At 51.2% G+C, this 27,603-nt stretch overlaps 1 protein-coding gene across 1 annotated transcript; it reads left to right on the top strand.

Moving 5' to 3' along the window:
* The first annotated feature begins 341 nt into the window (after positions 1 to 341).
* Positions 342 to 27,489, top strand: ALOXE3 (arachidonate lipoxygenase 3). The gene is given in 17 exon segments (XM_002808115.4): positions 342 to 437; positions 834 to 1,125; positions 1,127 to 1,294; positions 2,130 to 2,334; positions 3,401 to 3,482; positions 4,034 to 4,153; positions 4,474 to 4,599; positions 7,144 to 7,247; positions 7,807 to 7,979; positions 8,811 to 8,954; positions 9,044 to 9,247; positions 9,337 to 9,423; positions 10,010 to 10,179; positions 10,770 to 10,891; positions 18,252 to 18,352; positions 18,938 to 19,108; positions 26,598 to 27,489. Coding segments are annotated over 17 exon segments (2,532 nt in total). The 5' UTR covers positions 342 to 354; the 3' UTR covers positions 26,778 to 27,489.
* The last annotated feature ends 114 nt before the right edge of the window (positions 27,490 to 27,603 follow it).

Below are 27,603 nucleotides of genomic sequence, written 5' to 3'. Positions count from 1 at the left end.
TTTCTTTATAAGAGAATTCTCTATATGAAAATCCAGGTTTGTAGAACCGCAAGAGGATTGTGTGTACCTATGCAGAATATTTTGGCACAGATTCAGAGGCGGCGGGTGAAGCCCACCTGCTGCTGATTGAGCTTTCTCTGCCTCCCGTTCTTAGAGCCCCAGCCGAGGCTGGGACGCAGGGACTGGAGCATAGCGGAGGCTTGAACGGTGCGGCGCCGGAACTGGCCGCGCGGGGCCGCTGCGGACTATGGGCTTCTTCCTCCGAGAGGTTCTTCCCCAGTCCCACGTGGCCCAGATCCCGGACACTCGGGCTCCGGGGTCCTGCAGGCGCAGGGCGGTCCTGGAGCGGAAAGAATGCCACGCGGGGCCTTCAGACGCTGTTTGCCGGCGCTGTATTTCGCTTTCCTGACTGGCCCTACTCCAGAGCAGAGAATGAGGTCGGGCGTGCCAAAGGCTGGGGACAAAGAGGGCCAGGCGTGGGGGGATCGGTGTATGGGGTGACAGGGGAGCTGTTCCTGACCATTTGACGTGTGTTGGAATGCGTGTGCGACTCACCTGCCTGTGGCTGCAGTCACATGAGATTTATGACCACGTGCAGCTCTCCACTGTTTAGTGATTCACACGGATGATTCACACGTAGGAATGCAGGTGCCCTATGCTCATCTCCGCCTGGGAATGGGGAGGAACAGATCTTGGGGGACATTGGGGACTGGGCGGACAAGCAGTCCAGGGCATCAGTCCGGGCCGCTGACCAGGCAGAGAGCAGTGTCCCAATTATACAGGCGTCACCTCCTCCTTGTCTCCGTCTCAGCATCTGGTTCCTCCCTCCGCAGTGGAACCCAGGCTCCTGATACCCATCCAGGTGAGTCAGCCAGAGGGACCGGCTGTGTCAGAGGCAAGCAAACAAGTATTAGAGTGCAAGACTGTGGGCAGGGAGAGGGAGCCCGAGCCGCCAGCAGGGAACTTCGGAGAAAGAGAGCCCAGGAACATCCCAGACAGAGCTGGGCCCTTCCTCAGCCCTACCCTGCCCCGCAGCCCCTACCCCTCCACCCAGAAACCCAGCCCTGTCCGGCCTGCCGCTCTCCTCCTCCAGGCCGGCTGCTCCTGCGGCCAGCGTTGCCGGGAGCATCCCTTCCTCCTTCCCATCATGGCAGTGTACCGCCTGTGTGTGACCACTGGTCCCTACCTGAGGGCCGGCACACTGGACAACATCTCTGTCACACTGGTGGGCACGTGTGGTGAAAGCCCCAAGCAGCGGCTAGATCGAATGGGCAGGGACTTCGCCCCTGGATCGGTGAGTACAAAGGAGACAGGGAAGCGCCACCTCTGAGGGGCAGGGGCCGCAGGAGTCAGGATACCGGCCCTGACCTCCTCACCTTCCCTACTGAGGTCTCTGTGTTTTCTGGAGATGAGGAACTCCATCCAGGCAGGACTGTGGAGAGGAAGGAGCGTTGGACAGGGAGTCGAGGGACTTCCCCTGGCTCCTAAACTCCTCCCATAATTGACAGTGGGCTTTGGGCAAGTCGTTTCCCCTCTCTGAGCCTGGGTTTCCTCTTATCTGGAGGGGATCTGCCTGCCTCTGCCAGCCCCAGGTGGCCTCCACAAGGGTTCCCAGCCGGCCTAGGAAGCTAGTGAAATGCAGTGCCCACTGTGCTCAGGCACTTTTTTCTTTTCTTTTCTTTTCTTTTCGAGATGGAGTTTTGCTTTTGCTGCCCAGGCTGGAGTGCAGTGGCAGGATCTCAGCTCACTGCAACCTTCGCCCTCCGGGTTTAAGTGATTCTCCTGCCTCAGCCTCCCGAGTAGCTGGGATTACAGGCGCCTGCCACCAAGCCCGACTAATTTTTTGTGTTTTTAGTAGAGATGGAGTTTCATCCGGCAGGCTGGTCTCGAACTCCTGACCTCAGGTGATCCACCTGCCTCGCCCTCCCAAAGTGTTGGGGTTACAGGCGTGAGCCACAGCGCCCGGCCAGGGGACCCTTTTTCTAATTCATACAAAAGCCCGGTGTGGGCTAGCAGCAGCTCAGGTTTGTATGCCCGAACAGGCTTAGTTGTAGATGCATCTTGCAAGGCGCAAGGACCGCCTTGGCAGTTCCCTGCCTCTCACCTGCTTGCTGTCTTGGTCCCCTCAGGTGCAGAAGTACAAGGTGCGCTGCTCGGCAGAGCTGGGTGAGCTCTTGCTGCTGCGTGTACACAAGGAGCGCTATGCTTTCTTCCGCAAGGACTCTTGGTACTGCAGCCGCATCTGTGTCACCCAACCGGATGGTACTGTATCCCACTTCCCCTGCTATCAGTGGATTGAAGGCTACTGCACCGTGGAGCTGAGGCCAGGAACAGGTGGGCCAGGGGCGAGGACTACACTGTACTGCAGGTGTCTTTTGGGATTAGGAGTGGGGTCTCACAGAGCCCCAGAGTGTAGGGAACAAGATTGAGGTCAGAAACTCTGGGCTCCCAAGTAGATGTCTTCTGAAAAAAGGGAACCTCTCAAGCCCCGAAATGCGATGGTTTTCCAGATGGTATTGACTCTTCTGGAGACTGACATAGACACACCCACTCATATAGGCGTGCACCCTTCTCTCATACACATAGGAAGCACTTTGCTTTCCACAGCCTCGCTCTGCACTTTTCCAGAGTGACTTCCTCCAGAACCCAGAGAGGAACTAATCCGCACATTGAGTCATTAGATTTTAACAGGTGGAGAAGCCCTGGCTGCTTAAAGATTTTAGCTGGAGAGGCCCTGTTCCCTCCCCTACTACTAGCTTTTCCAGTGTGGATGAAGACCCTGAGAGGTGCTGCTAAGATTCCTTGTTGAATTTCTGGATTCCATGGATGCTGGGCTTGAGCATCTTCAATTTCCAGAGCTGTCCGATCTGGAGAGGCAACAATAGGGCTGCTCTTGGTGTTGGGAGGAGGCTCAGGATGAAGGAGGGATATTCTAGGTCAAAGTGAGGCAAGTCAATATTACCCCATGGTCCATAATAAGTTTTCCACAGACCTCACTATAAACTCTCATCTGTCACCACAGCACATCCATCCATAGCTACACAAAATATATTTGTTCATCAGTCATTTACGAAGTGCATCTCATACACATGGGCCAGGCACCATGCTAGAAGCTGGGAATACAGAAAAAAAAAAAAAAAATACGACTTCTGCCCTCAAGGAGTTTATAGTCTGGAGGGGAGATACACATGCCAACAATTAGGAACGTTGTTATAATTTGGGGGTTAGGCTGTCTTGAATCCCTTCTACTGATGAATACACAAGGAACGTGGGGGCACTGCTACGTGATTCACAGGGATGTGGCTGTCGGATTGGGTTCAAGGGTCAGGGGGTTCAGGCAAGGTTTGCAGATGTTGTTTGAAAAGAGACTTATGCCAAGAGTAATCTTCATTCCCCACAGCAAGAACTATTTGTCAGGACTCCCTTCCCCTCCTCCTGGATCACAGGACACGGGAGCTCCGGGCCCGACAAGAATGCTACCGGTGAGGGTGGCCTAATTTGACTTCTTTCCCCATCTTTATTCTGACCTCAGCCTTAATCAGATTGTTCCTAACTCTAACCTCATTCTCAACCTTGGGTGCCTAACTTGGATCAGGACTCTTATTTGGACCTAACCCCACTTTAATAGTGACCCTGAGTCTGAACTGAGAACACCAATAGTAACAGTTGTCCCAACACCACCAATGAATCAATACTCAGCCCTCAACTGTCCCTGATGTAACCCAGATCCCAATATCAGAAGTGACCTGAAGTATCCTCCAATCTCAGTCCTTTCTCATCTTCCCCCCATAAATCAGCCATGATTTTAATCTCAACACAAACCCATCACTAACCCAGTGTGGGCATTAATGCCATCCTCAAATGCTACCCTTACGTGAAGCCCAGTGCTTTCATGGAGAAATGTCCAATTCCTTGTCACCTATCCAGAAAGTAGGTGGTTTCTGAAGTTTTAATCTGAAGTCATGTCTTTAAAGCTAAGACTTGTGTTTATCCTGAGCATGACTTGCCACCTCTGGCCTCTTTCCCTCGGAAGCTGGAAGATCTATGCCCCTGGCTTCCCCCGCATGGTAGACGTCAACAGCTTTCAGGAGATGGAGTCGGACAAGAAATTTGCCTTGACAAAGACGACAACTTGTGTAGACCAGGGTGACAGGTGAAGATTAAAGCTTGGGAAGGAGGGGAAAGAAGGTCAAGTGAGGGGCTGTTGAGAGGATGGGGTCCTGATAGCCAGGAAGGAGGGGTAAGGGTCTATGACAATGCAGTTTCATTCAAGTGTCAGGATGGGAGATGGCCCCAAAGGGTCTGGCAGAGAGGAGGAGAGTGAGGAGGTTATTTTAGGTCAGGAGCAGAGAGGGCAGGGGAGGAGCCGGGAGTAAAGGAGACCTGGGAACTCGGAAGGCAGGAAAGAGGGAAGGAATTAAGGCTGCAGAGCCCAGTGACTGGTTTCTGTCTTTCTACACCCCCAACCCCCAGCAGTGGGAATCGGTACCTGCCTGGCTTCCCCATGAAAATTGACATCCCATCCCTGATGTACATGGAGCCCAATATTCGATACTCAGCCACCAAGACGATCTCGCTGCTCTTCAATGCCATCCCTGCGTGAGGCCATTGCCCCTCTGATGAACATCCCACATCTCTGCCCATCCATCCCCTCCCCTTGCTCCCAAACTGCCCCTTCTCCCTATCCCCAGTATCCCCTCTCCCTACCCCAGTCCCTCCTCTCTGGACTCATTCCCTCTCCCTGCCCCACAGTCTTCCCTCTCTACATGGCCCCTGCCCCCTTCCTGCCCCTGTCTCCCCCTTCTGCTCCCCATTTCCCCTCTCCCTGCCCCCAGACTCCTCAGCCTCTGCTTTCATGACTGAATTCCTCGTGGTTTTCCCACCCACCCCCACGGGGTGTTGACTGGGCAGACCCCCAGCAAGCGTTTGTGCAGTGAGTGAGTGAGTACTTAGGAGCCCAGGGGACATAGTTCTTGGGCCTGTCAGATCATTCCTCCCCCTTTGCCACCCTGCCTTCCCCAGGTGCCCACACTTTTCAGGGCACGTCACTTTTTTTTTTTTTTTTCCCAGACAGAGTTTCACTCTTGTTGGCCAGGCTGGAGTGCAGTGGTGCAACCTCGGCTCACTGCAACCTCCACCTCTCGGGTTCAAGCGATTCTCCTACCCAAGCCTCTCAAGTAGCCTCTCAAGTAGCTGGGACTACCGGCTAATTTTGTATTTTTAGTAGAGATGGGGTTTCTTCATGTTGGTCAGCCTGGTCTCGAACTCCTGACCTCAGGTGATCCATCTGCCTTCACCTACCAAAGTGCTGGGATTATAGGCGTGAGCCACCTCGCCCAGCCCACATTACCCTCTTTATGCATCCTATGTTATTGACCTATTGCCACAGGCGTACTTGTTCCATGTTCCATTCCTTTTGTTGTTGTTGGTTTTGTTGTTGTTGTTGAGACGGAGTCTGGCTGTGTCACCCAGGCTGGAGTGCAGTGGCTGGATCTCAAGCTCTGCCTCCCGGGTTTACGCCATTCTCCTGGCTCAGCCTCCCGAGTAGCTGGGACTACAGGTGCCCACCACCTCACCCGGCTAGTTTTTTGTACTTTTTAGTAGGGACGGGGTTTCACTGTGTTAGCCAGGATGGTCTCGATCTCCTGACCTCGTGATCCACCCGTCTCGGCCTCCCAAAGTGCTGGGATTACAGGCTTGAGCCACCGCGCCCGGCCTTTTTTTTTTTTTTGAGATGGAGTCTCACTCTGTCGCTCAGGCTGGAGTACAGTGGCGCAATCTTCACTCACTGACGTCTCCACTTCCTGGGTTCAAGCAATTCTCCCACTTCAGCCTCCCGAGTAGCTGGGATTACAGAGATGCACCACCACACCTGGCTAATTTTTGCGTTTTTAGTAGAGACAGGGTTTCACCATGTTGGCCAGGCTGGTCTCGAACTCCTGACCTCAGGTGATCCACCCGCCTTGGTCTCACAAAGTGCTGGGATTATAGGCGTGAGCCACCGAGTCCTGCCTGCATTCCCTTTCCTTTGATTCAAGCCCATTCAGTGAGTGCATATTATGAACTGGGTATGGTGGGACAGACACAGGCAAGTCCTTGCCCTGAGGAGCTCATAGTATAATGGGGATGATATATGTCCACTGGGCTTAAAGTACGATGCAGGGAATGATGAGTGTGAAAGATTCAAGGCATGTGTTTTGGAGGTGTTCAGGCAATGCTCCATAAAGGACTTTGCTTCTGAGCCGTGCCTAGAACAGCTAGATTTTTATCATAGAGATGTAGTAGATGGCTTTCTACCAGAGGTACAGCTTAAACGAAGACCTGGAAGTGGGGAAAGCTGATTTAATTTAGAGCATGTTTCTCCATATTATAAAATAACATTGCGGGGCATGGTGGGGCACACCTGTAGTCTCTGCTACTTGGGAGGTTGAGGCAGGAGGATTGCTTGAGTCCAGGAGTTTGAAGCTGCAGTGAGCTATGATTGTGTCTATGAACAGCCACTGCATTCCAGCCTCGGTAACACAGGGAGACCCCATCTTAAAAAGAAGAAAAAAATAATAATGCTCACTTTAAAAATTCAAACAGTACAGACATCCACAAAATGAAGACTATGCATCCCTCCACATGCCAGCCCCTCTTCTACTGTCCAGTGTAAAAAGCATGTCTCTGATCATGTTTGGAGAGTGGGTCTTGGTTGGCCCTGTTTAATGCCCAGGGTGGATGAAAATGCTGGAAAGGTTGGTAGAAGCTGGCTGGTGGGGATCTCCATGGGCTAGTCAGGCTTGGCAGCTGGGGCTCTGTCCTGTAAGCAGAGGGGAGCCAGTGGAGGTCTGTGACAAGAGGGCAGCTTGGAGAACACAGGCCAAAACACCAGTGAGGGTGGCTTGTCTGCACCATAGGGCTGTGTGTGCCAACTTTATATGTAAGTACAATGGCCTGTCTTAGGGATGGTTACATATGAACCAGGGTCTTCTGAGGCCACAGAGCCTCTACTGGGCACTAGACTTTTTCTCCCATGTGGATTGTTAGGCATCTCTACTCTGGTGATGGACCCTGTTAGTTCCTCCAGGCAGAGGGGGACACAGTGGTTCCCAGCAGACTTTAGCCCCCAGACCTCAGCCTCATCTTTTCCTCTCCCATCAGGTCCTTGGGAATGAAGCTTCGAGGGCTGTTGGATCGCAAGGGCTCCTGGAAGAAGCTGGATGACATGCAGAACATCTTCTGGTGCCACAAGACCTTCACGACAAGTAAGCAGAGCCAGGCAGGAGATGTCTACCCTCACCTTATCTTGTACTCAGACCCTTTCCTCTCCTTCCTGGGAAAGGACCCTCTCCCAGCCCTCCCAGGGAGACTGCTGGATTTGAGGGGCAGGGGCTCCTGGCTTCACTGGTGGCATCTCCCAGATTCCTCTGGAGAACAAAGCACCTTCTCTGAGGAGGGGACAGAAACAGGGGGAGTCAGGAGACAGAGACACTCTGCTTGCCTGGGAGAGGGTCACAGTCATTTAGGGAATCTTGGTCCTGATCAGGGACACATGACTCTCTTCCCCCACTCCAACCACCAAGTGATCCAGGCTTTGGGTCCAGAAAGACTTAGGTTCGAATCCCTGCTCTGCCACTCGGCTGTGCAAGTCACTCCATCTCTCTGACCTTTACTGTCTAGTATTAAATTGAAGATACAATGATTCCTACCTCATAGAGTTTTTGGGAAGAAAACCTAAACCACAATGACAAGCAAAGGACTTGACAGGACCAGGATCTAGGGAGGTAGTTTCTAGACCAACTGGTCCCCTCTCTTGCCCCCCAGAGTATGTCACAGAGCACTGGTGTGAAGATCACTTCTTCGGGTACCAGTACCTGAATGGCGTCAATCCCGTCATGCTCCACTGCATCTCTAGCTTGCCCAGCAAGCTGCCTGTCACCAATGACATGGTGGCCCCCTTGCTGGGACAGGACACATGCCTGCAGACAGAGCTAGAGGTGGGTAAGGACCTGGGCAGTGGGCCTGATAGGTGGGAGGTGGGTGTGTCGCCATTATGGACAAGGGATGTGTGTGGAGGGTATGGAAATGGCCCGGGCTGCATTTCACCTGTGGGCCTCATCCTCTGGGCAGCCGTGGTCCTGCACACTTTACATAGAGCAGATACGGTTGATGGTCAGATTGGGGTTGGGAGGCTTTGAGGCCTGAGATGGGACCTGGTGGAAATGGTGTGAACGCGCAGGGTGGTTGCAGGGACATTTTGGAGGAGGCCTTGCCCTTGTTTTGAGGCCTCCTGAAGAGGTGCTGAGGCCTAGAGGAAGGCTGTTTTAGGACAGGCCAATGGTAGGGCCACCAGATACATCAGGGAAAATCACGGAGAACTAGGAGCTCTGAGGTCGTCAGAGAAGAGGCTGATCCAGTCTTTTTGGGGCAGCCAAGCCCTCAGGCATTCTCCTCCAGAAAGCTAGAGAAGTGGTTGGTCAGTTCTCGTGTGTTGATTTAGCTGTTGCTGGATACACAGTGCTCAGATCTCAGAAGAGGATTCCATCTGAGTTGAGAGTGGGAAGGACTAGGTATGAGGTGAGGAGGAGAGGACGCTGGCTTGTCCCAGCGGGTGAGCGGTTGCACAAGGAGGGACTCAGCTGGACCTCATTCCGGACATTCTGGGAAGGGCGGGGTACCCCACGTTGGTCATTAATTCAGGCACCAAGAATTTCTGAGACCTCAGCTGGGGACCTCAGCTCCTCTCTGGAGTGGAAGTGGGCAGGGAAACGGGAGGGAAGTGGAGCGCGGGTAGAGAGGGACACTCAGCCTCTGTGTGCCTTCTGCAGAGGGGGAACATCTTCCTAGCAGACTACTGGATCCTGGCGGAGGCCCCCACCCACTGCCTAAACGGCCGCCCGCAGTACGTGGCCGCCCCACTGTGCCTGCTGTGGCTCAGCCCCCAGGGGGCGCTGGTGCCCTTGGCCATCCAGGTGAGCCTGGAGCCGCCGCCTCGGGGTGGGGGCTCAGGTGCGAATCCACAGCCTGGAGCCGCATCACCCCTCGTTCCTTTCGGACGCAGCTCAGCCAGACCCCTGGGCCCGACAGCCCCATCTTCCTGCCCACTGACTCCGAATGGGACTGGCTGCTGGCCAAGACATGGGTGCGCAACTCTGAGTTCCTGGTGCACGAGAACAACACGCACTTTCTGTGCACGCATTTGCTGTGCGAGGCTTTCGCCATGGCCACACTGCGCCAGCTGCCGCTCTGCCACCCCATCTACAAGGTCCGCGACCCCGGGTGGGGGCCCAGCGGGGCAGGGGCCGGGCGGCCTTGTCCCCGGCCTTCAGCTTACGTGATCCGCTCCGCTCGCAGCTCCTGCTCCCCCACACTCGATACACGCTGCAGGTGAACACCATCGCGAGGGCCACGCTGCTCAACCCCGAGGGCCTCGTGGACCAGGTGCGGCCTCCCCGCCGGGTCACTGATCTCCACCCCCGAAGACGCTTTGCCCCGCTACCCGCCCCCAAGCCCGGTTCTGCACCCAAGCCCCTTGTGAGGACACCTGGGGTGTGAGAACACCTGTACAATTCCTGTCTCTTCCACCAGCCCCGCCCACTCCGCCGGTCTCCTACCGGTCCCCTTCACAGACCCTGTTCCCCCTTCCTCCCCGGCAGCCCCCGGACAGGTCCCACCCCCTCCCCCGACTTCCCCCTGCCCCGCTGGGCCACGGGTCCACAGGCAGGGCAGCCTCATCCTGAGCCCCGGCACCACCCTCAGCTGACCCTGAGCCCAGCCAGGCTCCCCGGCTTTCAGTTCATTCTTTTAGTTACCAAATACCTATGGATCTTCTCCCACGCACGTAATGGGGCGTCAAGCTGCACAGCCTGCGTCAGGCAGGCCCTTGTGGGTATTTGATCCGGGGTCGTGGATTGCTTTATGAACCGAAGAAGGCCCTCCTTGGGCCGAGTCCCCAGCCCCATCTCGTGCCCAGACACTAGGGTGGGGATTGGGCCGGCCCGGAAGCCGAGCTGTGCTGTGTCCTCAGGTCACGTCCATCGGGAGGCAAGGCCTCATCTACCTCATGAGCACGGGCCTGGCCCACTTCACCTACACCAATTTCTGCCTTCCGGACAGCCTGCGGGCCCGCGGCGTCCTGGCTATCCCCAACTACCACTACCGAGACGATGGCCTGAAGATCTGGGTGGCTATTGAGAGGTGCGAGGTGCGGGGCGGGACCAGCCGTCCCACCAGGGTCTCCTGGCCTGGGGCACTGTGGTCCCTGCGCTCATGGTGCCTGGGGACTCCAGGTGTTTTCATGCCCTAGCATAGGGAATTCTTGAGGGTATGAATTGGGTTTGGGGTCCCCTCTGAAATGGCAGGTAGCTGCTGTCCACAGAGGGGCTGGGGGTGTGTGGATGCAGGGGAAGGAGGGGGTGTCCAGTGGAGTCAGAGTATCAGGGCTGGTGCATCATCTAAGCATGAGCTGGGGCCTCAGGCAGGCAGGTCTTCCTTCCTCCTGGGTGCTGAGTGGGGACTGGGGTGGCAGCACGAATCAGATTCTTCCTGCACTCCCCTGCCCAGCCCCCAGGCCCCTGTGCAGGAAGGAGGTGTGGAGCACCCATGACTCAGGAGTGAGTGGGACTTAAGGGAAGCCCAGCCACTCAGATTCCAGCTGCACCTGGGGGTCCCCACTGAACCCCCATAGCTATCCGCCTCTCTGCCGCCTGAGCGGCAATGGGCCTCAGTTTTCTGGCCAGGCCTGAGCCTGTGGTTACTCCAGTGGTACCAGCATCTCTTTCCTGCAGCTTTGTCTCAGAAATCGTGGGCTACTATTATCCCAGTGACGCATCTGTGCAGCAGGATTCGGAGCTGCAGGCCTGGGTTGGCGAGATTTTTGCTCAGGCGTTCCTGGGCCGGGAAAGCTCAGGTATCCCCTCTCTATCCCACTTCCTGTGTAGGCTCTGATGAGCTAGCACTTGCTCGGCCACACCCTACTCCCATCAGTTATTTATTGACCAGCCTTCGAAGTAGATACTGTCAATATCCCCAATTAGCAGATATGGAAAGAGGCACAAAGACGGCTGCACAAGGCGGGTTCCGAGCCAGCTCCGACTGTCTCCAAAGCCCTTGCTTGCATCCACTGCTCTGTGCCCCTCCAGTCCCTTGACCTTTTCACAAGCCCACCCATTCATTTCAGCTTCCTGAGCTCTGTCAATGTTCTGCAACATGCAGTGGGAGCCATCTCTGACTTCAGAGGATTCTGGGAACTTTCTCTCAAACCCCCCTTGCTGTCCTGCCACATGGCCCCTCTAGCCACCAACCTCTCTTCATTCCTTTGGCTGCAAACTTCTTGGAGTGCGTTGGTCTTGCTGTGGACTGATCCCTCATTTACGCTTGTCACCTAACCCTAAGTCTCCCTTATCTTCTGACACTGCCTGAAAGGCCTCAGACCCACACACACCAGCGGCTCCCTCTTAGGCCTTAACCCAAGTGTCCAGCAGATGGCCCAGATCACGCCCTCCTTTCTTTAAAGTCCTCTCTTAGCTCCGGGAAAGGCGTGTCCTTCTGACCCCCTGCTTCTCCCCAGGTCCCGGCTTCTCCCCACCTCTTAGTTTATCCTGGATCTTTGACTCCTCTCTACCCTTCTCTAATGGAATGAATATTTCTTTTGTTCCTGCTCTGTAGCTGATTTCCAGACTCAGAAATCTCCCATGCCCACATTCCCCATTCTCTGAAGGACTTCTATTTAAAAAAAAAAAATTTTTTTTTTTTTTTTTTTTTAATTACTGTGCCTTGTGTGGCAGTGCTAACTCATAGGCAGTATGCCAGGTTAGCCTTTTCTTCTTTTTTTTTCGTTTTTGGTACAGATATGGGAGGGTGTCTCGCTTTTTTGCCCAGGCTGGTTTCAAACTCTTGGCTTCAAGCAATCCTCTGGCCTCAGCCTCCCAAAGTGCTAGGATTATAGGCATGAGCCACCACGCCCAGCCAGAGCTTTTCTTTTTGATGTCTCATTGTCACCCTTAAGCCCGGCATGTGAAAACTGCACGGTCACCCCTCCTCAGAGTGAGGTCTGGCTATGCTTGGGTTACATAGCCCATTGCTGCTCTTCATAGCCTACCTACCTAGCGCCACTGTATGTTACAGTTTGTATTCTGGCACTCAAAAATGTAGAACCTGGACATGGTGGCTCATGCCTGTAATCCCAGTACTTTGGGAGGCCAAGGTGGGTGGATCACCTGAGGTCAGGAGTTGGAGACCAGCCTGACCAATGTGGTGAAATCCTGTCTCTACTAAAAATACGAAAATTAACCAGGCGTGGTGGCCTGTGACTGTAGTCCCAGCTACTCGGGAGGCTGAAACAGGAGAATCGCTTGAACTCAGGAGGTGGAGGTTGCAGTGAGCCGAGATTGCGCCACTGCACTCCAGCCTGGGCGGCGAGAGTGAAACTCTGTCTCCAAAACAACAACAACAACAAAGTAGAGGAAGCCTCTCTATCTGGGGGTAGTGGAAGAAAAGGGAAAGCTCAGAGTGGCACAATTGTTTATCCTCCAGCCCTGGCCTGGGACTTGTCTCAGCAGGAATGTGGCTTTTTTTTTTTTTTTTTTGAGACGAAGTCTCGCTCTGTCGCCCAGGCTGGAGTGCAGTGGCGTGATCTCGGCTCACTGCAACCTCCGCCTCCCGGGTTCACGCCATTCTCCTGTCTCAGCCTCCAGAGTAGCTGGGACTACAGGTGCCTGCCACCACGCCCGGCTAATTTTTTTGTATTTTTAGTAGAGACGGGGTTTCACTGTGTTAGCCAGGATGGTCTCGATCTCCTGACCTCATGATCCACCTGCCTCGGCTTCCCAAAGTGCTGGGATGACAGGCGTGAGCCACCGCGCCCGGCAGAAATTGACATTTTTCTATACAACCACAATGTTGTCATCACACAAAACTGACACTACTCTCCAATGTCACTTTCATATCTAGTCCATATTCAATTTTCCCCATTTGGCCAGGCTTACACCTGTAATCCCAGCACTTTGGGAGGCCGAGGTGGGCAGATCACTTGAGGTTAGGAGTTTGAGACCAGCCTGAACAATGTGGTAAAACCCCATCTCTACTAAAATACAAAAATTAGCCAAACGTGATGGCGGTCACCTGTAATCTCAGCTACTCGGGAGGCTGAGGCAGGAGAATCACTTGAACCTGGGAGGCAGAGGTTGCAGTGAGCCAAGATTGTGCCACTGCACTCCAGCCTGGGCGATAGAGCAAGACTGCTTCTCTAGATAGATAGATAGATAGATAGATAGATAGATAGATAGATAGATAGATAGATAGATAGATAAATAAATATTCCCCATTTCCTGCCAGCTGATCCCTATTGGTTGACGATCCAACAAACGACCGCAAGCTGTTTTGCTTCTATTTCAACTCGAGTCTCTCATAACTTAGAACAACCCCCCTTCCCCCTCTACTTCTTAAAATCACATACATAGACTCATTGAAAAGCCCCCACTAGCTGTTCTGCAGAATGTCTCACCTTCTGAATTTATCTAATTGCTTCCTCATGATGTCATTCACCTAACTCCTCTGTGGTTTTTTTCTTTGTTTATTTGTTTTTGTTTGTTTGCTGTGTTTTGTGGTTTTCTTTTTTGAGACTGAGTCTCACTCCATCACCCAGGCTGGAGTGCAATGGCGCAATCTCAGCTCACTGCAACCTCCGCCTCCTGGGTTCAAGAGATTCTCGTGCCTCAGCCTCCTGAATAGCTGGAATTACAGGTGTGTGCCATCACACCCAGCTAATTTTTGTATTTTTAGTAGAGACAGAGTTTTGCCATGTTGGCCAGGCTGTATCCCATGTTTTTTGTAAACCAGAAGTCATGTCTGAAGGTTAAACATTTTTGGCAAGAATATTTCTGCATTGCGTCATATTGGGACATGCATAATGTCAGGTTGTCTTACTATTAGTGATGCTGAGAGTAATTTCTGGGTTAAGGTGGTGACAGCCAGAACTCTTCTGGAGTTTTTTTTTTTTTTCTTTATTATTTTTTGAGACAGAGTCTTTTTTTTTTTTTTTTGAGACGGAGTCTCGCTCTGTCGCACAGGTTGGAGTGCAATGGCACGATTTCGGCTCACTGCAACCTCTGCCTCCCGGATTCACACTATTCTCCTGTCTCAGCCTCCAGAGTAGCTGGGATCACAGGTGCCTGCCACCACACCCGGCTAATTTTTTGCATTTTTAGTAGAGATGGGGTTTCACTGTGTTAGCCAGGATGGTCTCAATCTACTGACCTCGTGATCTGCCCGCCTCGGCCTCCCAAAGTGCCGGGATTACAGGTGTGAACCACCACGCCTGGCCCGAGACAGAGTCTTACTTTGTCACCCAGGCTGGAGTGTGGAGGCACGATCTCGGCTTATTGCAACCTCCGACTCTTGGGTTCAAGAGATTCTGCTGCCTCAGTCTCCCAAGTAGCTGGGATTACAGGCGCCTGCCACCATGCCTGGCTAATTTTTGTATTTTTAGTAGAGACGCGGTTTCGCCATGTTGGACAGGCTTGTCTTGAACTCCTGACCTCAGGTGATCAGCTCACCTGGGCCTCCCAAAGTACTGGGATTACAGACGTGAGCCGTCGCACCTGGCCTTGGAGTTTTTAAAGGGTGACCCTGCCCTGTGTTTTGCAAACCTGCTATTAATCATGATCAGTGCTGATCCTGACACCGCCTCCCTCCTTGGGCAGGTGTTTCATATTTGGGGCTGTCTGTTTCCTACTTAAGACCCAAAGGGGGATCTAATTACTGTTAATTCAACTCTCCTATCTTACCTGATTACATTTGTCTCTGATTTAATGCATCAGAACACTCTTCAGATTGACAACAGCTCTTCCAACGAGTACAAACCTATTCCAGATTCATATACGGTATTTAAAGGCAAAACACACTCATTAACCTCAGTCAGTCTGAGGTTAATTCAACTCTCCTATCTTACTTTATTACATTTTTCTTTTTTCTTTTTTTTTTTTTTGAGACGGAGTCTTGCTGTGTCACCCAGGCTGGAGTGCAATGGCCAGATCTCGGCTCACTGCAAGCTCCGCCTCCTGGGTTCACGCCATTCTCCTGCCTCAGCCTCCCGAGTAGCTGGGACTACAGGCACCCGCCACCTCGCCCGGCTAGTTTTTTTTTTGTATTTTTTATTAGAGACGGGGTTTCACCGTGTTAGCCAGGATGGTCTCGATCTCCTGACCTCATGATCCGCCCGTCTCGGCCTCCCAAAGTGCTGGGATTACAGGCTTGAGCCACCGCGCCCGGCCACTTTATTACATTTTTATCCGATTTAACGCATCAGAACTTTCTTCAGATTGACAACAGCTCTTCCAATGAGTACAAACTTATTCTAGATTCACATACAGTATTTAAAAAGGAAAAACACTCGTTAACCTCCACCTCTCCAAGCGATTCTCCTGTCTCAGCCTCCTGAGTAGCTGCGACTACAGTGGCACGCTACCACGCCCAGATAATTTTTGTGTTTTTAGTAGAGATGGGGTTTCTGTCACCATATCGGTCAGGTTCCATATTCCAATGGGGGAAAAATAGGCAATATGAACTACAGAAAAATTCCTATAGATGGTCTGTCCCCTTCTTTGTTTTTATTTTTTTGTTTTTGCTTTTGTTTTCGTTTTTTTGAGACAGGGTCTTGCTCTGTTGCTCAGGCTGATCTCAAACTCCTGGGCTCAATTGATTCTCCTGTCTCAGCCTTCCAAGTAGCTGACACTACAGGTGCGTCCGCCTGCTTTACTTTTTTGTTCTCAGCCTCCGAGTTTAGAGACTCAACCAGGAACAGAACATTCAGAAAACTCCCACACACTCCCAGGCAGATGTCTGGTTTTTCCTCCGAACCTCTCTGTTCTGTTGCATCAGCCTCTGTCCAGTCAGCCTGACTCTAAACCTTAGTTCTCTTTGACTCATGTTCCCCTCTCTTCCTAAATCCAGTTAGGTGGCTGATGCCTATTGTCACCACCCTAGTTGTATTCTTCCTCATAGTGCTCTGGAATTGTGGCAGCTGCTTCTCAACCAGTCCCACCTCTCCCAGCCTCTCGCTGCTTGCCCGCCAAGCCTGCAGGGCCACCACCCTGCTAATCCTCTGAAATACTGCCCAGGAACCACGTGGCCCTGCACACCGCTGCAGCCTCACCTCCAATTAGGTCCCCTCCCTGTTCCCTCACCCTGCTAATACCCCATGCCTTCCCACTCTGGCTTTTTTTTTTTTTTTCTTTTGAGACCGGGTCTCACTTTGTCGCTCAGACTGGAGTGCAGTGGCATGATCACAGTTCACTGCAGCCTTGACCTCCCAGGCTCAAGTGATCCCCATGCCTCAGCCTCCCTGGTAGCTGGGACTACAGGCATGCACCACCACATCACTGCATCCAGTTACCTTTTTAAAAAATGTTTTTGTAGAGACAAGGTTTTGCTATGTTGCCCAAGCTGGTCTCAAACTCCTGGGCTTGAGCGATCCTCCCACCTCTGCCTTCCATGCTCTGGCTTCTTACCCTCTTGTGCATTCCTTCATTTGACCAATAATTACCAGGCTCTTGGTATTTATTAAGTATTGTTCTAGGTGCTGAGGTTTAGTAGTGAAAAAGACAAAAATTCTGGCTTTAGTGGAGCTTAACATTCTTTTGGAGAGAGAAAGAGAGAATCAACAAACAAATGTCAGGTGGTTATGAATGCTAAGAGGAAAACTGAAACAGCATCAGGGTACATAGTGTGTCAAGGTAAAAAGATCATTTCAGGGAGGTGGTCAGGGCAGGCCTGTCAGGAGCTGATGCATTAGTAGAGGCCTGAAGGAAGTACAGGTGCTAGTTCTGAGGATAATTGGGGCAAGAGTAGCAGGCAGAGGCATAGTAAGTGTGCAGGCCCTGAGTTCTGAATGTGCTGGTGCGTTTGAGAACTATCAGGAAGGCCTGTGTGGCTGGAGTCAAACAAGTGAACAGCCAGGAAGGAAATGAAGTGGGAGAAGGGGCTGGGGCCAGATCAAGTAGGGCCGTGACAAGGTGAGTGGGATGGGAAGCCCTCCGAGGGTTTTAGCGAAGGGTGACGTAATCTGATGGGCATTTGTACTTGCCAGTGTGCAGTGTGAGGTGATGTAGATGCTTAGGTGGGGACGTCAGGTAAGCCACTGCAGAGTAATGCCCATGGCTGAATCTGGAGCTCAGGAGCCAGGCAAAGCCAGAGATGGGAATTTGGGAGTTGTTGGCGAGTGGGAGGTAGTTAGAGCCATGGCCTTGGGTGAGATGAGTGAGGCACAGAGCGAATGGACCAAGGGCTGAGCCTTGGAGCTCTCCCCTCTCTAGCCCTGAAGTGCTTCTCTGTGTTGTCTTTCTTTCCATTCAAGGCTCATCCATCTTTCAACTCACAAGGCCCCTCTTGTCTTCCAGGAGGCCTCCACTAACCACTCTGCTCCTGGTGCCGCTTTCTGCCTTGCCTGCCCTCTCCTCAAAGAGCCAAGCTCTGGCCTTAGAAGCTTCCTTCTGCTTCTGTTACTATGAGCTTTTGAGTAACATGCCCTGTGCATCGGTCTCTGCTGCTAAGCCCAGCAAAGGATGGTTGGATACTGGGTGCTTGAACAAATCTTGGTGAACTGGGTAGGATTAAATCACTACGTCCTAATAGGGGCTGCAGAGGGAAGTGCCTTGGAAGTCAGGGAGAGGCAGCTGGGCACTTGGGCTTGAAGCTGGCTCTGTTATTGGCCCTGCCTGCCGGGGATTTTCTTTTTTTTTTTTTTTTTTTTTTTTTTTTGAGACGGAGTCTCGCTCTGTCACCCAGGCTGGAGTGCAGTGACCGGATCTCAGCTCACTGCAAGCTCCGCCTCCCGGGTTCACGCCATTCTCCTGCCTCAGCCTCCCGAGTAGCTGGGACTACAGGCGCCCGCCACCTCGCCCGGCTAAGTTTTTTGTATTTTTAGTAGAGACAGGGTTTCACTGTGTTACCCAGGATGGTCTCGATCTCCTGACCTCGTGATCCGCCCGTCTCGGCCTCCCAAAGTGCTGGGATTACAGGCTTGAGCCACCGCGTCCGGCCGCCTGCCGGGGATTTTCTAGCCAGATCCCAGTGCCCATCTTCTATCCTGACCCACTTCAGAGGCCACAAACCTTGGTGATGGCCATCCCTAACTTCAGCCCAATAAGACAGTCGTGTCTTGGTGTTCCTTACTTCCTCACTTTCCCCCTGTGGTGAGCCCCAGTCCTGAGCTGGCCCTAGGAATCCAGTACCTTCCGTCCACACCCTCTACCCTTCCTTCCCACACCCAGGCTTCCCAAGCCGGCTGTGTACCCCAGGAGAGATGGTGAAGTTCCTCACTGCAATCATCTTCAATTGCTCTGCCCAGCACGCTGCTGTCAACAGTGGGCAGGTGAGGCTACGAAGGGCAGGCCTGGGGACACCAGGTCTTAGCAATGGACTTGAGGCCTGAATTCGGGTTGAGAGCTTGGGTGGGTCAGGGCTGGGGTGGGTTTATGATTGGGCTTGGTGTTGGAGTGGCAGCTGAGTGGGGTGAAGGCTGGTATTGGGTGATGACTGGGTGGAGCTGTGTCCAAGGTCGCAATGGTGACTCAAGTGGATGTTAATTTGGGAGTAGAACTTAGGGGCTCCTCTCATGGTTAGAACCCAGACAGGTGGAGTAGCAGGTTGCTCTGTATGGCATGCCAGCCCAAGGCCCTTTTCTAGGATTACCTCTATTCTGGGGCCACCTCCTACCCTAGTGACTCACCCCACCCAGTCCTGGAACACTGGGTAGGGAGTGACAAGGAGTAAGCTGGCTTCCTGCCCCACTTCTGGGACTTTCCACTCCCTACCGCTTCCTCTCTTGCCTTTCCATGATCCCCTCATTTCCCAACAATCACCTCTCGGATGGTAGAGGTGGGATCAGGGATGATGAAGAGGGAGGTGATACTCTCCTTCTGGCCAGCTGACCCAACTGGGATGGGGGGCTCCACAGCATGACTTTGGGGCCTGGATGCCCAATGCTCCATCGTCCATGAGGCAGCCTCCACCCCAGACCAAGGGGACCACCACCCTGAAGACTTACCTAGACACCCTCCCTGAAGTGAACATCAGCTGTAACAACCTCCTCCTCTTCTGGTTGGTTAGCCAAGAGCCCAAGGACCAGGTGTGTATATCGGGTGTTGAGGGGAGTAGGGTTCTTGAGGGCCACCAGTGGGGGTGGTGGTGGCTTTGTCTGGGGGTTTGAGGACTGACCAGTGGGATTTATGTTCACTGCAGAACTGCCTTGGGTTCTTCGGTTTCTTCAGAAAATGATAATCCCAAAAGACATAGACTGAAGCAAATACCAGTTTAGTTACCAATCTGCCCGTCCACCCATTTGTCCGACTGTTCATCCATCAACTACTCGTGTGTTAATGCAAACATTCAACAAACATTTGCTGGATACTTCCTATGTGTCCACACAGCACTGGGCACCCGGTCTATAACCCTGAATGAGACCTTCCTGCCTTCAAGAAGCCTGTGGTCTAGCTGAGGAGACATACAGGTCAATGAAAAAGGGCACCACCGTGTCTTAGGAGTTACTTATATGTTAATTTCTCCATTCAACACACACTTCCTGAGTACCAGTGGTGACCCAGACCCTGTTATGGGCAGCCACGGACCTTGTCCTTGTGAGCTTACAGTCCAGTGATAGAAGTAAGGACAGGGCCCTGGGGAACCTAAATGGGTCTGGGGGAACCCAGAAAGGCCTCTTGGAGAAAGTGGCATCTAAGCTGAAACCTGCAGGACAAGTAGGAGTTGGACAGAGAGGAGGAGCAGGGTTCTTTTTTAGGGAGGGGGAAGGACAGGACCAAGGAGTGAAGGCGAGAAATAACTGGTGTGTTTGTAGGATTCCATCACAAATGGAAATAGCAGAGCGGAGAGGAAGGTAGGGCTTTGTCTGCACAGTATTCATTTAGAAGACAAAGCAGAGCCAATCAAGGCTTCCCCGCCGCCCCCCCAGACAGAGTCTTGCTCTGTCACCCAGGCTGGAGTGCAATGGTATGATCTCAGCTTACTGCAACCTCCGCCTCCCAGGTTCAAGCGATTCTTCTGCCTCAGCCTCCTGAGTAGCTGGGACTACAGGCACCTGCCACTGTGCCCAGCTAATTTTTGTATTTTTAGTAGAGACAGGGTTTCACCATGTTGGCCAGGCTGTTCTCAAACTCCTGACCTCATGATCCACCCGCCTTGGCCTCCCAAAGTGCTGGGATTACAGGCGTGAGCCACTGCGCCCGGCCGCCAATCAATACTTTTAAGCCTCAGGCCCAGTGGTTAAATCCGCTTTAGCAAGGGTGCTCCTGTGGCTGTGTGAATGGATGCAACGGGCAACTTCGGAGGCAAGGGGCTAGGGAGAAGCCAATATCTGAGTTTAGGCCAGCCAAGTAGCCCTTTATCACTGGTTCCCATCATCTTTGTTTTCACCCAGCCGTCTTGCACACAAGCTCTCTGACAACTGAATATCCTTATTTCTCGCGCTTGACTCCCTTTGGTGCTAGAAAGATTCCAGATGTTGCTGGGCACAGTGGCTCGTGCCTGCAATCCCAGCACTTTGGGAGGCTGAGGCCGATGGATTGCTTGCACCTAGGAATTCAAGAGCAGCCTAGGAAACATGGTGAAACCCTGTCTCTACCCAAAACACAAAAATTAACTGGGCATGTTAGTGTGTGCCTGTGATCCCAGCTACTTGGTGGGGGCTAAGGTGGGAGGATCACTTGAGCCCAGGAGGTCAAAATGCAGTGAGCCATGTTCACGCCACTGCATGCCAGCCTGGGTGACCAAAAAAAAAAAAAAAAGCTTGGCACCGTGCTGGCATACTAATGTTCCATAAATGGTAGTTCCACTTCACAGGGGAGAAAACTGAGGTTCAGGGAGATTCAGCAATTTGTTCAACAGTGCAGAGCTCGTAAGTAGGCTTTGAATCCAGTGTCATATTTCTGTCTTCTGCTTTGTTTTCTCTTTCTTTCTTTGCTGTGTGTGTGTTCTGTTTTTTGTTTTTTGTTTTTTTGATGGCTACACTACAGTTTTAGAAATCAAGTATTGAGCCAGGTGCAATGGCACGGGCCTGTAGTCCCAGCTACTCAGGAGGCTGTAGTGAGAGGATTCCTAGAGGCTAGGAGTTCAGGGCTGCAGTGTGCCGTGATCATGCCTTGAACAGCCACTGCACTTTAGCCTGGGCCACATAGCAAGACCCCATCTTTAAGTAAGAAAAGAAGGAAAAAAAGAAATTAGATGTCAATCTGATTTTAAAAACATAAAACTTGTTATTTGAAAAAAAATACAATAAAAAATCTATAGACATATTTATTTTTTCTTAAGATTCTCTGGATCAGAAATTTAGGCAGGGCTAGGCAGGGCGGTTCACAGGGTACCGGCTAGGGTGAAACACTTGGATACAATCAGCTGGTGACTGGGCTGGGCTGGAAGCTCCCAGAAGGCTTTGCTCACATGTCTGGGGCCTCAGTGCTCCTGTGTGTGGTCTTTTCTCTCTCTGCATATGCTGTCTTATCCCCCAGGACTCTCCAAGGGGTCTCTCTCCAGCAGGATAGTTGGACTTCCTCATAGCACAGTGGCTGGCTTCCAAGATTGAAACCAAGCTTTCAGATTTCTTCAAGTCTAGGCCCAGAAGTGGCAGACTGTCACTTGTAGCACCATTTTTTTGCCCGCTTGCCTGCCTGCCTGCCTGCCTGCCTGCCTTCCTTCCTTCCTTCCTTCCTCCCTCCCTCCCTCCCTCCCTCCCTCCCTCTCTTTCTCTCTCTCTCTCTCTTTCTCTCTCTCTCTCTCTCTCTTTCTCTCTTTTGACAGGATCAGGCTGTCTCAAAAAAAGCCTGGGCAACTCCAGACAGGGTCGCTCAGGCTGGAGTGCATGACGTGATCACGGCTCACTGCATCCTCAAACTCCTGGGCTCAAGAAATTCTCCCACCCCAGCCTCTCATGTAGCTGAGGCCACAGGTGCCACCACGCCTGGCTAATTTTTTGATTTTTGGTAGAGACAGGGTCTGGTTATGTTGCCCAGGCTGGTCTTGAACTCCTGGGCTCAAGTGATCCTCTTGCTTTAGTCTCCCAAAGTGCTGGGATTATAGGTGTGAGCCACTGCATCTGGCCTAGACAATTCTAATCAAGGGGGTAAAAAAAAAAAAAAGAGAAAGGGAACATAAATACACAACATTAGGAATGGGAAAGGCATATAACCACAAATGCAGAGAAGATTTTTTACTCTTTTTTTTTTTTTGAGACAGAGTCTCACTCTCACCTAGGCTAGAGTGCAGTGACATGGTCTCCGTTCAGTGCAACCCCTGCCTCCCGGGTTCAAGTGATTCTCCTGCCTCAGCTTCCTATGTAGCTGGGATTACAGGCGCTTGCCACCACGCCCAGATAATTATTTTATTTTATTTTTTAGTAGAGATAAGGTTTCACTATGTTGGCCAGGCTGGTTTTGGAACTCCTGACCTTGTGATTCACCCATTTTGGCCTCCCAAAGTGCTGGGATTATAGGTGTGAGCCACCACACCCAGCTGATTTTTAAAATTATAATAAAATTATAATAAAATACTGCTTACAGTTTTATGCAAACAGATATGGAAATCTAGATGAAATGAATGCTTTTCTAGGAAAATAAAACACCTAAAGCTTAACTCCAGAAGAGATGAAAACCATACAAGTTGTAAAAGGTTTTAAAAGATGTGATCCCTTTAAACCTCCAAGGGACAAATGATTCCTAAGTCATTCAAACTACTTGAAAGCATAGCAAAAGGTGGAAGCTTTCTCAATTATTTTGCTGAATTATAGAGTCAGCACCTAGCAAAGGTAGTACTCTCTCTTTTTTTTCTTTTTTTTTTGACATGGAGTTTCGCTCTTGTCGCCCAGGCTGGAGTGCCATGGCGTGATCTCAGCTCACCTCAACCCCTGCCTCCTGGGTTCAAGCAATTCTCCTGCCTCAGCCTCCTGAGTAGCTGGGATTACAGGCGCCCACCACCACACCTGGCTAATTTTGTATTTTTAGTAGAGATGGGGTTTCTCCATGTTGGTCAGGCTGGTCTCGAACTCCTGACCTCAGGTGATCCGCCTGTCTCGGCCTCCCAAAGTGCTGGGATTACAGGCGTGAGCCACCGCGCCCGGCTGGTAGTACTCTTAAGAAGGGCAGTGGGTCTCATTGGAAGGCTCTAGTCCCAGATCCACACCTACCACCTATATGACTTCAGTTATGTAATGGCCTCTCTAAGCCTTAATTTCCTTATCTTTAAAGTGAGAATAATAAGAATACCTGTTTTAAGGGTTGATGTATGGTTGTGATGGTTCACGTAAAGTGCTTACATGTTAGCTGTTATTATGAAAATGAAATTATAAGGCCAGGTGCGGTGGCTCACACCTGTAATCCCAGCACTTTGGGAAGCAGAGGCGAGAGGACCGCTTGAGCCCAGGATTTAAGACCAGCTTGAGTAATATACTGAGACCTTGTCTCTCCAAAAAAAAAAAAAAAAAAACTAGTCAGGCATGATGGCGTTCGCCTGTGATCCCAGCTACTTGGGAGGCTGAGGTAGGAGGATTGCTTAAATTTGGGAGTTCAAGGCTGCTGTGAGCTGTGATCCCATCACTACACTTCTGCCTGGGTGACAGAGTGAGACCCTGTTTAAAATATATATATATATACTTATTCCACTTAGCTACAACAATCTTAAAAATATATCAGCCAGGCCGGGCGCTGTGGCTCACGCCTGTAATCCCAGCACTTTGGGAGGCCAAGGTGGGTGGATCATGAGGTCAGGAGATCGAGACCATCCTGGCTAAAGTGGTGAAACCCCATCTCTACTAAAAATACAAAAAATTAGCTGGATGTGGTGGCGGGCACCTGTGGTCCCAGCTACTCGGGAGGCTGAGGCAGGAGAATGGCATGAGCCCGGGAGGCAGAGCTTGTAGTGAGCCGAGATCACGCCACTGCACTCCAGCCTGGGCGACAGAGCTAGACTCCATCTCAAAAAAAAAAAAAAAAAAAAAAAAATATATATATATATATATATATATAAATATAAAACAGTAATACACCATGATAAAGTCTAATTTATTCTAGGAATGAAAGGAATGGAAGGTTGGTTCAACCTTATGAAATCTAGCAATATAATTCATTACGTCAATAAAGATGCATATCATATAATTATCTCAATATATGCTGAAAAAGCATTTGATAAATGTGAACAGCCATTACTAATAAAAACGCAGTGTAAAATGAAACCCCTTTAAGGAGTTTTGATTAGAAGTGTATGTCAGGCTGAGTGTAGTGGCTCATGCCTGTAATCTCAGCACTTTGGGAGGCCGAGGCGGGTGGATCACGAGGTCAGGATATTGAGACCATCCTAGCTAAAGCGGTGAAACCCCGTCTCTACTAAAAATACAAAAAATTAGCCGGGTGTGGTGGTGGGTGCCTGTGGCCCCAGCTACTCAGGAGGCTGAGGCAGGAGAATGGCGTGAACCTGGGAGGCGGAGCTTGCAGTGAGCCGAGATCGCTCCACTGCACTCCAGCCTGGGGGACAGAGCAAGACTCTGCCTCAAAAAAAAAAAAAAAAAAAAAAAAAAAAAAAATATATATATATATATATATATATATATATATATTTTTTTAAATATATATATCAGCCAATGAAGGCCAATAGTGAATAATAAAACAATAATACACTATGATAAAGTCTAATTTATTCTAGGAATGAAAGGAATGGAAGGTTGGTTCAACCTTATGAAATCTAGCAATATAATTCGTTACATCAATAAAGATGCATATCATATAATTATCTCAATATATGCTGAAAAAGCATTTGATAAATGTGAACAGCCATTACTAATAAAAACGCAGTGTAAAATGAAACCCCCTTAAGGAGTTTTGATTAGAAGTGTATGTCAGGCTGAGTGTAGTGGCTCACGCCTGTAATCTCAGCACTTTGGGATGCCGAGGCAGGTGGATCACCTGAGGTTGGGAGTTCAAGACCAGCCTGGCCAACATGGTGAAACCTCGTCTCTACTAAAAATATGAAAATTAGCCAGGCATGGTGGTGGCGCGTGCCTGTAATCCCAGCTACTCAGGAGGCTGAGGCAGGAGAATCACTTGATCCCAGGAGACAGAGGTTGCGGCGAGCCAAGATTGCACCACTGCACTCCAGCCTGGGTGACAAAGCGAGACTCCATCTCAAAAAAAAACCACAAAAGTATATTTCCGAAAACACTGTATTTATGGTGAGACCATAGATGTCTGTTCATTAAAGTCAGAGGCAAGAAAATAACACCCAATGTCCATTGTTACTACTGCTATTTAACATTGATCTGGAGGGCTTCGCCAGTGCAATACAATGAGAAAAAGAATTTGTTAAAGATCAGTAGTATTGGCCGAGCGTGATGGCTCACGCCTGTAATCCCAGCACTTTGGGAGGCCAAGGCGGGAGGATCACGAGGTCAGAGATCAAGACCATCCTGGCTAACATGGTGAAACCCCGTCTCTACTAAGAACATAAAAATTTAGCCAGGTGTGGTGGCGGGCGCCTGTAGTCCCAGATATTCGGGAGGCTGAGGCAGGAGAATGGCGTGAACCTGGGAGGCGGAGCTTGCAGTGAGCTGAGATCGTGCCACTGCACTCCAGCCTGGGCGACAGAGTGAGACTCTGTCTCAAAAAAAAAAAAAAAAGATCAGTAGTATTGGCAACAGTTATATGAAGGTTCTAGTAAATGGGAAGTGTGTGCTGGTTAGGAGGCTGGGCCTCTGCGTTGTCGTGATGAGCTGGTTGTGTGATATGATCATGAGGGAGGGACAGTCCTGTGCACAGGATGGCAGTGACTGGAGCTCATTGTGCTATTTCTTGATTGTGCTTGGCTGTGCTGTAAAGTGTGGCAGTGGAGGATGATGGTGACCGCGTTGGCAAAAGTTCCATCACGATGGTTGATTGTGAAGATACCTTAGAACCAGGATGCTGGTGGTTTTCAGGAGTTGAATTTTGTGAAATTGTGAAGTAATAGTTATTTTATTGGGTATATATGCTGGACAGTGTTTATGTTGATCTCAGTTGTATGAGAAATGTGGTTGTGTTCTTTTAGTTCACAGAGCAGTTGGATCAGGTATGAAAGGGGCCTTTCAAGATTTTCTAGGCCAGGCGCCGTGGCTCACACCTGGAATTCTAGTGCTTTGGGAGGCCAAGGTGGGAGGACCACTTGAGCCCAGGAGTTTGAGGCTGCAGTGGGCTATGATCACACCACTGTACTCCAGCCTGGGCAACAGAGTGAGACCCTGCCTCAGAACTTTTTTTTTCTAGTTCAACCCATCCATTTTCAGATGCAGGAATCGAGTCTCAAAGAGTCAAAGTAACAGGCAGAGGCTTGTCAGCAGAGGCAGCACTGAATTTGGGTTGGCTGGTTCCTACATCACATTCTGTTCCCTACTCTGTTTGGGGTTTGGGTGCTGGGGTCCTGGTGTCAGGATGCATGGGGTGGCAGTTTGGGGCAAGTGTTTACAATGGCTGCAACTGGGTTGTGCCACTAGAAGCCACCTTGACTGGATTTGCTGTTACATGTGGTCCTTTGTTATTCTCCATCCCATCCTGAATGTCATCCTGACCTCTTACCTGATTTCCTCCCAGAGGCCCCTGGGCACCTACCCAGATGAGCACTTCACAGAGGAGGCCCCGAGGCAGAGCATCGCTGCCTTCCAGAGCCGCCTGGCCCAGATCTCAAGGGACATCCAGGAGCGGAACCAGGGTCTGGCACTGCCCTACACCTACCTGGACCCTCCCCTCATCGAGAACAGTGTCTCCATCTAACCACCCCCAAATACCACCTAAGAAGAAAGAAAGGTCCAAGCATGAGGAGGACCAGCTCCTCAGGGTCCTCCAGACCCTTCCATCCTCCCTGTTCTCAGTTCGCCTGAACCTTCTCTTCTGCACGTGGGGACCTTTGCAGCCAAGATGGCTCTGACATCATCCAAACGGGCCTGAGCTGTGAGAGACCAGTACAGCAGTGTCCACGGTTAAAAGCCGCTGACCAAAGTCCAATGCACAATAACCCCTCCGAAAGGAAGGAACTGCTTCACTTCTTGCCCTACTTGGGGCAGCCTCTTGTTCCAGCCTCTTGGAATGCCCAACTTGGGTTTCTGAGCTTTTCTCCCTCATCCTTCCCCATCCCCAAACTCCTTCTCCTACCATGCCTTTCTACTTTCTCTTTCCTTCAAGCCTAGAGCCAGCCAGCCCAGCTTCCTTCTCTGGAAAGGCCTGGAAACTAGGCACAGAAAGAACTGTGTGCCTGGGTCTGACATGTGGCCCCCTTTGTCCCTAGCACCTTTAAGGGGAGGGGAAGAATTAGAGCACAGTTGCCTGGACCCCTAACTGCTGTTCTCATGGACACGTTCCCAGGCCTGGGGTGTTTGCGGGATCTCTCTTTCTCTCAAGCTTTCACCCTACTCCCCTTTCATCCCATTTTTTTCTTTTTGTCCTTGAGCCCAGTGAGTTCAATAAAAACCAAAATATTTGGCTTTCATTTTGTTTTGCTGTTTTGGTGTGTGTGTATAGGGGTGGGTGAGGGTGTGGGTACCAGGGGATTGCAGCGGGAGGGCAGAAGTGGGTCCGTGGATCATCTGTTCTGGAGACATGA

This window comes from Macaca mulatta, chromosome 16 (assembly GCF_049350105.2).
Source record: "Macaca mulatta isolate MMU2019108-1 chromosome 16, T2T-MMU8v2.0, whole genome shotgun sequence".
Classification (NCBI taxonomy): domain Eukaryota; kingdom Metazoa; phylum Chordata; class Mammalia; order Primates; family Cercopithecidae; genus Macaca; species Macaca mulatta.
This window is presented reverse-complemented; position numbering and strand designations above follow the sequence as displayed.